Source organism: Idiotropiscis lumnitzeri, chromosome 3, assembly GCF_059441095.1.
Source record: "Idiotropiscis lumnitzeri isolate Australia: NSW breed Sydney's pygmy pipehorse chromosome 3, RoL_Ilum_1.0, whole genome shotgun sequence".
In the NCBI taxonomy this organism is placed as follows: domain Eukaryota; kingdom Metazoa; phylum Chordata; class Actinopteri; order Syngnathiformes; family Syngnathidae; genus Idiotropiscis; species Idiotropiscis lumnitzeri.
In genome coordinates, this window is record NC_142393.1 from 22,791,227 (window position 1) to 22,804,141 (window position 12,915).

The window sequence follows — 12,915 nt, forward strand, 5'->3', positions numbered from 1 at the left end:
TTTTCTATCTTAAAAAAAGAGGATCTGTTCAACAAATTCCCCAAAAAAATAAATAAATCAAAAACAAAAAACGTTGCATGCAGCATATCCAAACTAAAAGAGAAAGACCCACAACGATGTATAAGATCCCAAAATAAAAATTATGATCATAATCAATGTGTATTATAAATGTTAAATTTTCCATGATAATAAGAACAGTTAAATATGTCAGGCCAAAACAGAATGCCTTAAAAAACAGTTATGTTGAGTGAAGTCTCGAAAGACTTTTATTTTATTTTATCGTATTTATTTATTTATTTTACAAAAACAAGTTGCCATTTAAGTTAAGCGAAATCTTAAATTGTATGTTAGCTTAAAAATTGTTAGCCTTTTAGCATTACTCATTACATTACATTACGATTATAATTTGGATTATTTGTCTTTTTCAACCCAAGTTTCACATCGCACATTTCGCTTGATTCTGCAGCATTCTATTCAGTATCAGCGATTCACAATTTTCATCGGTCAGAGAAGTAATTGTGTAAGTACCTGGAAAAAAAAAATATTTTTGATTATTCAATCCACTTTTTGGTGTTTACACTCCTTCCATATTTCTTCAGTGGATTGAAACCCCTCAAATGTCCCAATATTCACAAAATTAGGGGGAATTTTCAGGTTTGTATTTTTCCACATGAAAAAAAAATCACAATTTTCCCACAGTTCCATATTTTCCTCATGAAATAAAAACATTCAACTTAATGAGAAATTTATCAAATACTTTTCTCTTCTTTCCCATTCTTTTTCCCCCAACTTTTCCAGAAACTCGTCTTTCAGTCTATCATATTTTCCATGACTGCATTCCTAGAGATATTTTACAAATGCACCTCTGTCATTTAAATTCAGATTTTTTTTTTCCTTTCTCACAGTCAACATTTCATATTTTTGAATAATTCCCAAGCATTTCAATGCAGCCTCAGCTCTTCAACCTTCGCACACAATTTCTAGGTAATTGCACTTTTCTAGAGTCTATATGAAGGGTATTCCGACGGGTCTCCTTTAATCCGGACTCCTCAATCACGACTCATTCTCCTATGTCTCAACGCATTGAAGGTCTGGATAATCAGGGAAGCTTTGCCTGAAGTCTAATTGGCCATACTTAAAAAATCTATCTAAAACATTCAAGGTAGATGTTCAAGGGAGGCCATGTTAATGGTCTCTTTTGGCCTAGAAATGTCATGCGGGGGGGGGGGTGTACTGGTCAGGTACTGAGGAGCAAATACAACTGGTTAGAAAGTGGCTCATTTAAGAGTGCAGCCAAGCACAAGCACTGTCTTGCTCTTTATTCTTGGGGGAAAAAAGGGAGCTGAGATGCTTCATGCCTCTCTGGCATCTCCCTGGAGGTTCTCATGTGCACTTGGGGCAGACAAAGAAGAACAAGTATGTCTGCATCTGGTCATGAAAATGGGATTCCTTCCAAGTACCTAAACAGAGTCGTTCCTGACCAGAAAGCAGAGATGGCTCACTTTTTAATGGACCAAATGATGGTTGAATTTTGTAATGATGGATCGCGGTTGATGTAATGATGGCTTCATTAATTGTTGCTGGACAAGTTGATTTAGGCATCTTAATGTTGGGACGCCCAGACTCACGGATGGATCGCGTCACTGAGCTTGAATGGATAGACAGACGGATGGATGAGTATCAAAGTGTCCTAACTGGAAGCAGGAAGACTGTTCTTGTTATTTTACGGAGGTTCCTTCGTTTCTGATAGAAGCAGCAACTCTTTCTGTTCGTGTGTTTCAGGACGCAGATTCACTTCACAGTGGCCATTGATTTCACGGCATCCAATGGTAAGTATCAGTTTTTGTCATGAACGCATTCAGGATTGGTTTTGTCATGAATTTCCATTTGTGTGTTCCTTTTTTTTCTGTCGTGAGCACTGCGTATTGATATGGTAATTAACTAAAGCCTACACTGCAGTTGAAATCGCTCGGTTTTGAGAGACATAATCTTCCGCTTGGAGCCTTTGAACAACCTGAGGTCGGTACGGTAAAGCTTTGTCACGCTCGCAACATCCGCTGCTTTTCAATGATGCTAAATTCCATTGCAACCCTTCTGACAGACTTCTGGCTGTGAGCGTACGCCAAAACCTGGGGTTAATTATTTTTCCATAAATGGCGGTCGTAGATTATGATAGGCCTTCTGCTGAGTGCTTTGCAGAACAAATCCCGTTTTGAGAAACTTGCTATGGATCGCATAAAATGTACTACGCACTTGAGCAGTGTGACCAACAGTGACTGAAAAACATCTTGCCAAGTGACAATTTTAATTTTAATTGTAATCCATAATAGGTGGTCAAGAATCGATACAACCTCTTGTGAATTTTCAATTCCTTTTCTTAACAAACGGGAATAAAATAAACACGTAACAGGTACATTCATACACTGGCTGCATAACACTTTATAAATAATCAAATAAATTTATAGTCACAACTTTGTGATTTGCGTCTGTCACGCAGGCTTCTGAAACATATGCACTACAACAAGCAAGCTACTTCTGTTTCTAAAAATTGCTAATTTAGAGAAACAGTTAAGTCTGCAGTTGTCTCTTATTTTTATTTGCCAGAGCTGTGTATATTTTAATTTTTAAAAACTACAAATATGTACTGATTAACTTCATGAATAAACAGAAGGCAAAAATCCAATCTTTCAAACAGATTTGATCATTTTTCATTGAGGCTATAGAATATCCTGGACTATCTGCTTTTGTTTCTTTGATTTTTTTTTTTTGTACATGAAAGATAACATATCACATAAATAAAGACATTGTGTGGAATATTCCTACTTTATGTATAAAACTACTCTCAAAATAAACTACATCATATATTGTATAGATATCATCCATGGCGATGCTTACGGTACCAACAGAGAAACTGCAGGTATTTTATAATCTTTCTGGTGCAGCAGCTGTCATATTAGTGAACTGTAATAAGTATAAACTTTTCTGCTAATCACATCATGCACACTCGGTTCCAGTCGGATCCCGCTTTTTGCTTTTGAGGACTCGCCTCAATGACTATTCTCTGGACTTGACAGGCAATCCGTCTCAGTCGACTTCCCTCCATTACATGAACCCGTACCAGATGAACGCCTACGCCATGGCCCTGAAGGCAGTGGGCGAGATCATCCAGGACTATGACAGTGATAAGATGTTCCCTGCTTTGGGATTCGGTGCTAAGCTGCCCCCTGATGGTAGGGTCTCCCATGAGTTCCCCCTGGTGAGTCATCTGAGATGTTAAAAGTGTGAGCACAATTTATTCGTCAGTCATGCTGCTTCAACTAGCTCAAATCTCTTTGAAATAATTCATTCTTGAGTCCAAACTGTCACCATCATAAAAACTTCATTCACTAAACCAGTTATGCTCATTTTTAATTAGATTTTTCTCACTGAATATACCAAATGACAGTGCCATTCACAAAAAACATCATCACAAAATGTCAACCACATTGCGTCGAAAAGATTTTTTTTAAGACGTTTTAAAACATGTGACCATACAATGGCCTGTTCAGTTTTTCCCAGGGATTATTAATGAGGGCTAACATTTCCTCATGTGTTGCAATACAGAGCTTGCTTGAAAATAACCACGCTTTAAAAACCATGAGGAGGCCATGACCATTCAGGTATCAGTGATGACCAATTAAGTTCATGGCAACAGAATCATATAGTGATAAATTTGATATTTCTGTTGGATCCCATAAAAGGCAACATCTTGGGAATTTCACTGTCTTCATACTCAATCACTTGTTCCACAACTTTTCCACAAAAATTGCATGATAAAAAGGTTCCAAGAGAAAATTATCAGCCATGAGTTCAATTTGTAGATTGGAAGATTTTTTTTTTTTAAAAATAAAATAAATATTTGTCCGTTAAAATATGCAAAAACATCAACCAAGAATGACAGCACAAGTAGGGTGAAAAAAACTGTGAGGAAATTGCCAGCTCATTACGTAGCATGAGAAGCTAATGTAGCATTTAACATCTCCACTCAGTGCATCCCCTTGCCAAACATCATAAACAGATTAATCACTAATCTCACAAGAGCCAAATAACAGTCCTTTCTTCTCAAAAAGCTTCAGGTTAAAGCTTAAAGTAAAAATGTGATTTGATGAACCGTGTATGTGAGCCAGCCAGTTGCTAACTTGCTACGTAGCGACTAGCGTGAGAAGCTGACTTAGCATCTACATCCTTCTTGTCAAACATCACAAAAAGACAGACTCCAATACACCATACGTACCATACAAGATCCAAATGATAGACCTAATGTTTACAAAAAGCCACGTAAGCGTCCTATCAAGCTAAAGAAAATGAAACCAAACCAGTAGGCTATGAAATTATTCGACCACTATCACACACTAACACTCTATTCTCAACTTGCATGCTACTGAAATACTCCACCAAAACATTTCTGGAAAAATTGTCCAAAAAGTCAAGGAGTAAATCCTTTGATGGAGACTGAAATGAGGTCTAGGGAGTGTTTTTTACGTTTTCATGCACTCATCAGCATAAATGCACGGGCGAGCGAGAATGTGTGCACTTTCCACATATGCTATGCATAATTCCGAATAAATGTATCATGTATCTTTTCTAGTGTAAATGAGTTTCTGCCAAGCTGACTGCTTTGTGAAATCAATTTGTCTCGTCTCTCAGCCGGCTGCTGATTGTAGACGCTAATGAGAGGCTGTCGTCGGCGCCATCGCTTCGTGTTTTCATTCAAATCAACAAATTAAGATTCATGGCAGCGTATCATTGGACCCTTTTGCTCTGCCACTTCCTGCGAATGGCTTTTAAAAAATCAACTTTCACTTTTGAAGTGAACTAGACATTTTGTTCATAATTAGGTACGCTGACATGGTGTTGCATTTTGACCTACGGAACAGAAAAAAAAAAATATGTCACATATGATTAGGGTCAGGCAGTGGAGGTTTGAAGTTTGAATCCAGCAGCGAAGGCTTCCTGTTTTGCGTTTGCATGATTTCCCTGCGGGCGCATGTGTTTTCTCTTCTCAATAATGGACTGGTCTCTCGTCACTGTCAGGGGACGTATAGACGAACAAACAGCTGGTCGTTAGTCAGTGGCAGAGTGGGAGGAAAAACCTGCGCAACCACAAGGGTCCAAATGTAAACGCAACACAGAACAGCCCAAGCCAACATTCAAACCCAGAAGCAACTAAGTGACAAGACAGACGTGCTAACTCAGAGATCACTGGGCTGCCACTAATCGCCAAAAAGTAGTTGAACAATCTTTTGGTCCTGCTCTAAATGATGCAAATTTTTGGTGCATTCCAACATCAAGATATCATTTGACAGTTTATCATGTTGTCAGTTTTAACGGTGCAAGCAGCCCAAAGTTTCTGCTCACCTCTGATGCTGCGCTGTATTTTTATATATGAATTAATTTATTTATTTTTAACCAGAATGGCAACATCGAGAACCCTTACTGCAACGGCATGGAGGGGATTCTGGACGCGTACCATCAAAGCCTTAAGACGGTGCAGCTATATGGACCCACCAACTTTTCTCCTGTTGTCAATCATGTGGCAAGGTAACAGAACAGCGACAGCTCACGTCACTTATTGGTTCTTTCTTTCAAAGTCAAAAAAAAAAGAGCGAGAGAGAGAGAGAGAGAGGTATTTGCTATATTGAACTTACAGTGAGTAGGATCAGTGTCAGCGCGAAAACACCAAATTGAACACACCTGCTCCCCATTTACACCACGGATGGAAATTGGTTAATTGGACCCGGTTTGGCAATGTTCACTCTGTTGCCAGAAGTTCTGTTGTGTGTTCAGTTATATTGAGGCGACAGTAATTGTACACTCTTTTACAAGCGCTACACTAATTATGTTATACTGTTCAAACGTGTCATTTCTTCACAAAAAGATCAACTGTGAGGAATGTACCCGCTTTTGTCAGATCTTGCATATAAATAGCATGAGGATATATGAAAGAAGAACAAGTATGTCTTAATTGTATGAATGCTGGAAAAAATATATATTTTTTTTGTTTTAGATATTTTTTCTGTAGTTTTAAATGCTAAAACTGCTCCATTTTACATGCAACATTGCATGAGGGTTTGCACGCACACACAATAAATGAACCCACCACGCGCTTGATTCACCCCTAACAAGCTTTGCAAATGAGGAAATTATCATGCAATGAATTTACTGGCCATACTACAAATTGGAATGATGGAAAGATGATTGACTGTGCAATAAGCGCGCCTTATTGCAGTAAAATGTGGCACCATTAGGCAGTGTCATAACATGGTTTCATTTAAAAATGCACTTTAGCCATATATAAAGTCATAAAATTCAAATAAATGTTGAATGTGTGAATGATAGTATTATGAGAGCCGTTCCATTATTGCCTTACAGTATGTGCGTGACATAAGTAATGAAAAAAAGGCTTTTTTAAAGCATCTGGTCTATGGTTTCCATGGCAACAGATTACACGTTAACAAAGGAGCTTGATTGTATGTCATGTAAAAGGAGCTCATAAGGCAACACAATGTGCAGAATTACATCGAAAATGCAGTTATGATGTATAAATAGATCATAAGTAAAGGCTTTATGGAACATAAAGCATATTTAAAAAATGTAGCAAAACATGTGATAAAGCGTTATTTATTCATTATCCCTCCACGATATGTTGTCTATATACAGTATATCTTGATTTAATCAGCATCGCTCAATATTTTGTCAATTGTTTTTTTCACAGATTATTGATCCAAATTACATAATGGCAGTATTGTTAAATTTTTTAAGTGATTTTTTTTCCAATATTTCAATGATCAATATTGTGCTATATTTCATTGTACATGTTTTTTTCCCCAAATATATGACTTATCAGACAGCACGGTGGTTTAATGGGTAGCGTTCTAGTCTGGCCGGCCCAGGAGTTTTGCAAAATCAATGGGAAGGGAAAACTGGAAAATATACATTATTACAACAGCAAGTTGGTCTATGATGTGGTATATTTTTTTGCATCTTGCATAAAGCTACATGATTCATCATTATACTGGGTGATTCATCAATGTTCTCAATCGCAACGTCTTACTCGTTCAAAGTGGCTCGCCGCTGACATTTACTGCTTACGCAAAGGTCCACCAACATGGTGCCCGCAGGCTGCGAGCTTTTGCTAAAAATAGCTCACCAGTGATGGGATATTGTCATTGTATCCCATTTGTCTCTTCTTAAATTGTTGATGATCTTTGTGAAAAATCATGAACTTGACCACTTTAAGCAATTGATATTTTAACACAAGCAGTGAAGCAACACATGTAGACAGACAATATCACAATACTAATAGACGTGTATTCTTTATCCTCTGAAAAAAAAAAAAAAACAACAAACAATCAATATGATTGAATCTTACTGAGAGTAGTGGAGACACTTCAGCTAGTTGATAGTGCCGCCGGGTAGCTAAGGCGGGCACGACATGAGTAGCACAAAGTCGTTGAAAGTCTCTGTCATTGAAATGCACACGAGCTATCACAAGAAAAAATGCCTCCGGATACAAAGTGACATCCAGCCGGCTGGTGTCAAGCTAAAACTCCAGACCTGTGAGGCATACGCGCCAACCACTTGTCCACTGTGCTACCCCCGGACCACCAATGTCACTTCATATTTCTCGCTCTTGCTGCTGCGCACGTGCGTCCATTCAAATGCTCTGACCCACCCTTGGATCTCACTATTGTTTGTTTCACCCTTTTGTCCGACCTAAAATGTTTTCACGAAATAAGAATGTAATACTGCAGCTCTTGCATAAACAGTTGAGTCAATTATTCATAAGACAAAAGTAGGCCACACTTGCTGTGCGCCATCTCCGCTGGCTTTGCTAAAAGTGTCTGGAAAGACCTTGGAGACACGGAGCGCTACAGCATATTTCGCTTATTTACATTCCATAATATGGCATGGCTAAAGTAATTGATGCGTGACGAACAATGTTTTATTCATATTTCTATATTTATTTAGTCCACAAACGTACTGGGAAGCACTTTCCAAACAAGACTTGACATCAATTCTAATTGAAATGATTCGTTCTGGACTGTCATCAAATCTGTCACCGTCCGAAAAACTTGCTGTGCAAGTAATGTTTTCAGATTGGACATTACCCGATCTGATGGTGATTCTCTTCCTCAGGTACGCAGCAGCGGTGCAGGATGGCTCGCAATATTTTGTGCTGCTCATCATCACGGACGGTGTCATTTCGGACATGGCTCAAACCAAGGAGGCCATCGTTAACGTAAGTGCGGCCGCTGGGGGGCTTTCGGGGACTTTCCCGGGTTTCACTATCAAGCAGATTGGAGAATCTGTGCTGTGTTTTCTCTTCCATTTGTTTCCTCTTCTGCTTGTTGGGTATGTTCCGTTTTATCGAGACCACCGGGGACCATGAGGTGTCTAATCAGACTTTAACAGACTAAATTGCGCCATATAAAAAAGGGGACTTGAACCAATTATAGTGTCAGTGATTGTTGCAGGCGACGTTGTGTTAAGTTTCTTTGCGTCACTATGCATTTTTTGACCGGCCATTTGTCATATTTGACATCATGCTTTGTTTTTTTATCCGACATTTTGAGGCTTCCAGCAGCACTTTCTGACAAATGTTCTATCTTTAAATTCTATCCAATCTCTGTAGCTAAAGGAACATTCGTTCATAACAAGTGTTACTTGCACACAAGCCGCCAGTGACATTGGAATAATTACTGGTGCTGCTCCAATGATTGATGTCTCTTTCATCCAATGACGCATGAAGGCAGACTAATAAGCGAGGTGATGACAGCCCGTCCAATTAGCTCAGTTTGCATCGCAATCTATGAGTAGAAGAGTTGTGCGTGTTAATTGAGTTTCAAATGCCAGTAGGAAGAATACGTGTGGTCATCAGACAATTAAAAAATCAATTATTTGTATGTGTAAGATTATACTTGCATTTTATTAGTCATGCCTTCAAAGGGGCTTACTGGGCTTCATATTCATAGACGGGCGAATTTGCATCTTCCTTTTCGTGCCGGGGCAAGTCTAGTTTTTCATGTTTAGGAATTTGACGCCTCACCTGCGCTCATTTTAAAAGAAATGTGAGTGGGAGTTGCTTGGATCGGCCCGGAATTAAGTCGACTGTGTTCACTCCCACAACGGTGCAAACGCCCCGAAAACCCCGCCCATGTGCACAGCTTGACTGCACTTTGCGCTAGACTTGCACTGGGCACATAAAAAGTTTAAATGATGTAAAAGTGACCTTTTACATAGTAGGCAACTAGACAACCGAGTCAACATCCCCTACGTTGGGGGGAGGGGGGGCATCACGGAGCATGCGGATGGCCTCCCGTAGACCCCCAGCAGACTGGGTTTAAAGGGAATTTGCGACTGTTAATCAAACCATTGGAACAGCCACACCTTCCTTTTAAGATCTTGTCTGCTGCTCTGCTCAACGTCTCTGAATGGCATGCTGCTTCACCTGGAACTCAACTTTCCTCCTTCCTCTTTGTCTTTTGTGTGTTTGTGAGTGTGTATACCTATGACAAGGCATATCTGATGCTAATTTAGCGTTGAAATATTGATTCAGATCTGACTAATATATTCAAATATCTACTTAAGGCAGCCCGCCGGGTTTGACGCTATCTTTGATGTTTTTCCCAATTTAACATTGCAGATGATAAGACTGTTTTCTGTCTCGAAGGGCGTGTTTGCATGCAGAAATGAATTTGAACCCAAATGGACCCGAATTACAAATCGTATGTGAGGCTGTGAAATTGCGACGGCCATGAGGGAAAAACTGGATTGCAGATGCTAGTTGTTTTATGTATGACGAGAACAACTTTTTCCTTTCATTATAGAGATTGTTGTACAAGAAACACATAATAAAATGAAAGTGATTTAATTAAGCGACCAAACCACATGCCTTCAACCACAGAGCCTTTTTTTTTTTGTACCTCATCTCTGAATGAGCTGGTCCAGTTGTCTTGTAAAAATCATATGTGGCCCTCGAGCGCAAAAGTTTTCCCACCCGGTGTTCCATCGTACGTCCTGCTGAAAATCATAGGATGAGCAAGAAATGCCACAGGCTGAATATCTTATCTCTGTACGCTTTCTAAAGATTCTGTGAATCTACTGCATGTAAAGACGCTTCTATCCGGGGCCAAGCACTATGAATGCAAAAGCGAGAGCTTTGAGTTTAAATAAGGATGGAGAAGATGGAGGGAGGATAATACGCTAGTCCGGGGCCTCATTTGCTTCATGCAGACGTGTCAATTTCATATTTGATTGATTTAAATGCAGTACTAGTCTTTCAATATTTATATTTCCTGTAATATTTGATGCATTAACTTTAACATTTGCCAGCCGTGAACAGCACGACGACGTGTATTATTGACGCTCATTGAAAAGCATTGAACTGAAATGAAAAACATGTTTTTTTTTCAACCTGCAAAATTGCTGAAAAGCCGCTGATAAAAAGTGCTTTTCAGGAAAAACTGAGGGCATATTAATCATTTTCTAAAGCATAATGGAAAACATTTGTGACTATCCCGAACCGAAAGTAAGTGATGGTCCACTGTGTAATAGTTTTCATTCTTTTATCGGATTGTATAATTGGCTGTTTTTATTGTAAATTAGAATTTTGTTTAAAAAAAATCACATTTTTAAAATAAACAATTTTACATTGAAGTCGCTATTGACGCTATTCGCTTGTACAGGATTTTCCAAATATGGTCAATTGCATCTATTTTTTCACAAATCGATGCTATTGGTCTGTCCTTGCAGCACCTGTTATTTTTACACATTATTAACCAATTTGAGATGATGAAAATAGCTGGAGAACAAATCAATAACCTCTCGGGCAATTTAACTTTCCAAGTTTGATAAATCATCCTCTCGATTGACAATCGAGGCGCTTCTTAGACAAGAACGACTGAAGACTGTAAGTGCGTAAAGATTCATTTTCACCTATTCCACTGCTTATTGCATCACTCAGGGCTCTAAGACCTTTGCAAAAGAGTTTTGCAAGATGATCTAACTGCTGTCATTTGCTTTTGTAAGAAATATCAAAATATTTTTTGTCTGCATCAGCACAATGTTAAACACAAAGATGGGCGTTCCATCCCAGCGGTCCATTTTTTTTTTTTTTTTTAAAGGACAGACGAAGCAAAGACGCAAGTTTGTTTTCAATCCATCACTGTAATCGTCCCGAACCAGATCAAGTAGAAGACTGACAGAAACACGTCCAAGCCTGTCTTGCGTGTGCAATCCGCCGATACACAACTTCAGACTACGCGCCACTTGTCTCATGCGTGTTCACCGTGTTTGTATGCAGGAGGGAGTGACTTCACTTTGCTTCAAGCGGACTATAGGAGGAGCACTAATCTTCCGTCAAAAAAAAAAAAAAAAACTTTACGTATCACCAGTCAGTCTGGTGGCAGACAGTGGTTGTGTTGGCAGCAAAATGCTATCTTGGTTAACACTTAAACAATTCTATCCCTCCCAAGATACTCCCAACTGGTTAAGAAAGCTGGCCAAGCCCGTTCGCCTCTCTCACACGGCGTCATATATTTATATTTATTTATTTTTGGGTGGGGGTGTTTGGATGATGGACGATGATGGAAGGGTGCCTAGGTTAAGGACAGCGGATGAACCAGCAAAATGTCCATCTCCGGTTAAGCATCAAGCATTTTTTTTTAATAAAGAGTTGAATTAATTTTGCATACACTTTCTCTTCTTTTCCTCATCTATAAATAAGCTGGCCTATATGTCTGTTTTTTTCTTAAAAGCCTGCCAAGTCCTGGATCTTAAATGAGCTCAGCTCTCCGCTACAATAATTACGCATACTTGAACTGAATTGAGCCTCTTAGTTTACGTTTTAAAATCCACATGTTAATGGTGGTTCTAAAGCCTCCACATTAGGGCCCCTGTCACTCAAGAATGCATTTTCTTTCAGGCCCATGGACGCTTCAGACCAACTGCGATATAATGTGCTTTGAACGAAGCCATCAAACCTTTATGACCTCATCAATCATTCATGTTTCTCTCCTTTTTGCGCGTCTGTTATTAACTGTTCCCTCTCTGGGGATTCGTCGACGGGCGTGGCAAGAGAGCATGACGGGATATGTTGTAGTAATCCTAATTCGCTAAGATCCCAAAATTGTAGACCGAGCATACAACACGAGTCACATACCTTTTGTCTTTTGCAAAGAACGACCGATGAACTCAGAGTCTTCATGACTTTAATCACTTTATAGGCTGGACACGCAGCACTGTGATATGATTGGCTGCTGAAAAAGGCAAGGACTGCTTAGACCACAGTGGGATTCTTAAAAAAAAAAAAAAAGCCTCAATGAAACATACTGTTTGATCGTCTTCCTGCCTTAACTCTTCACCAACATAATGGCAAAATATCCACGGTTGCTTCCCACGACCACGACCACGACCACTTTCAGTTACATCACTTCAAACTGCCCAATTCAAATATGGCCAATTATACTGTAAATTTGTGGTGGGACTTGAGTTGAGGAACCACCGTGATTGGATAAACACGATTCGGCACCCATGATTTGGGACCTTTACCCTGCGACTGACTGCTCTTGTTACTCACCGCAGGCGGCCAAACTACCCATGTCCATCATCATTGTTGGGGTCGGACAAGCTGAGTTTGACGGTAAGTCAGCCGACCTCAGACGGGTGCCAATCACCAAGTAATAATACGAATAGCAGTAAAAATAAATAAATAAATAATAACTAATTAATCACTACTAATGAATTCATTTGGTGCTGATTTTCTCGTTTGTGCAGCCATGGTGGAGTTGGATGGAGATGACATTCGGATTTCCTCCCGTGGAAAATTGGCTGAGAGAGACATTGTACAGGTGAAATGTTTATTATGATAGTATG

General features: G+C 39.3%; 1 protein-coding gene across 2 annotated transcripts in view; it reads left to right on the top strand.

Annotated features, from left to right (window-relative positions):
* Positions 1-12,915, top strand: part of cpne5a (copine Va) — an 80,980-nt gene that overhangs the window by 62,867 nt on the left and 5,198 nt on the right. For both annotated transcript variants that reach the window (XM_088289583.1, XM_088289584.1), the window contains 6 exons: positions 1,783-1,829; positions 3,075-3,256; positions 5,453-5,580; positions 8,179-8,281; positions 12,625-12,682; positions 12,817-12,890. In XM_088289583.1, the coding sequence (XP_088145709.1) occupies positions 1,783-1,829; positions 3,075-3,256; positions 5,453-5,580; positions 8,179-8,281; positions 12,625-12,682; positions 12,817-12,890 (592 nt within the window). The remainder of the gene's footprint in view (positions 1-1,782; positions 1,830-3,074; positions 3,257-5,452; positions 5,581-8,178; positions 8,282-12,624; positions 12,683-12,816; positions 12,891-12,915) is intronic.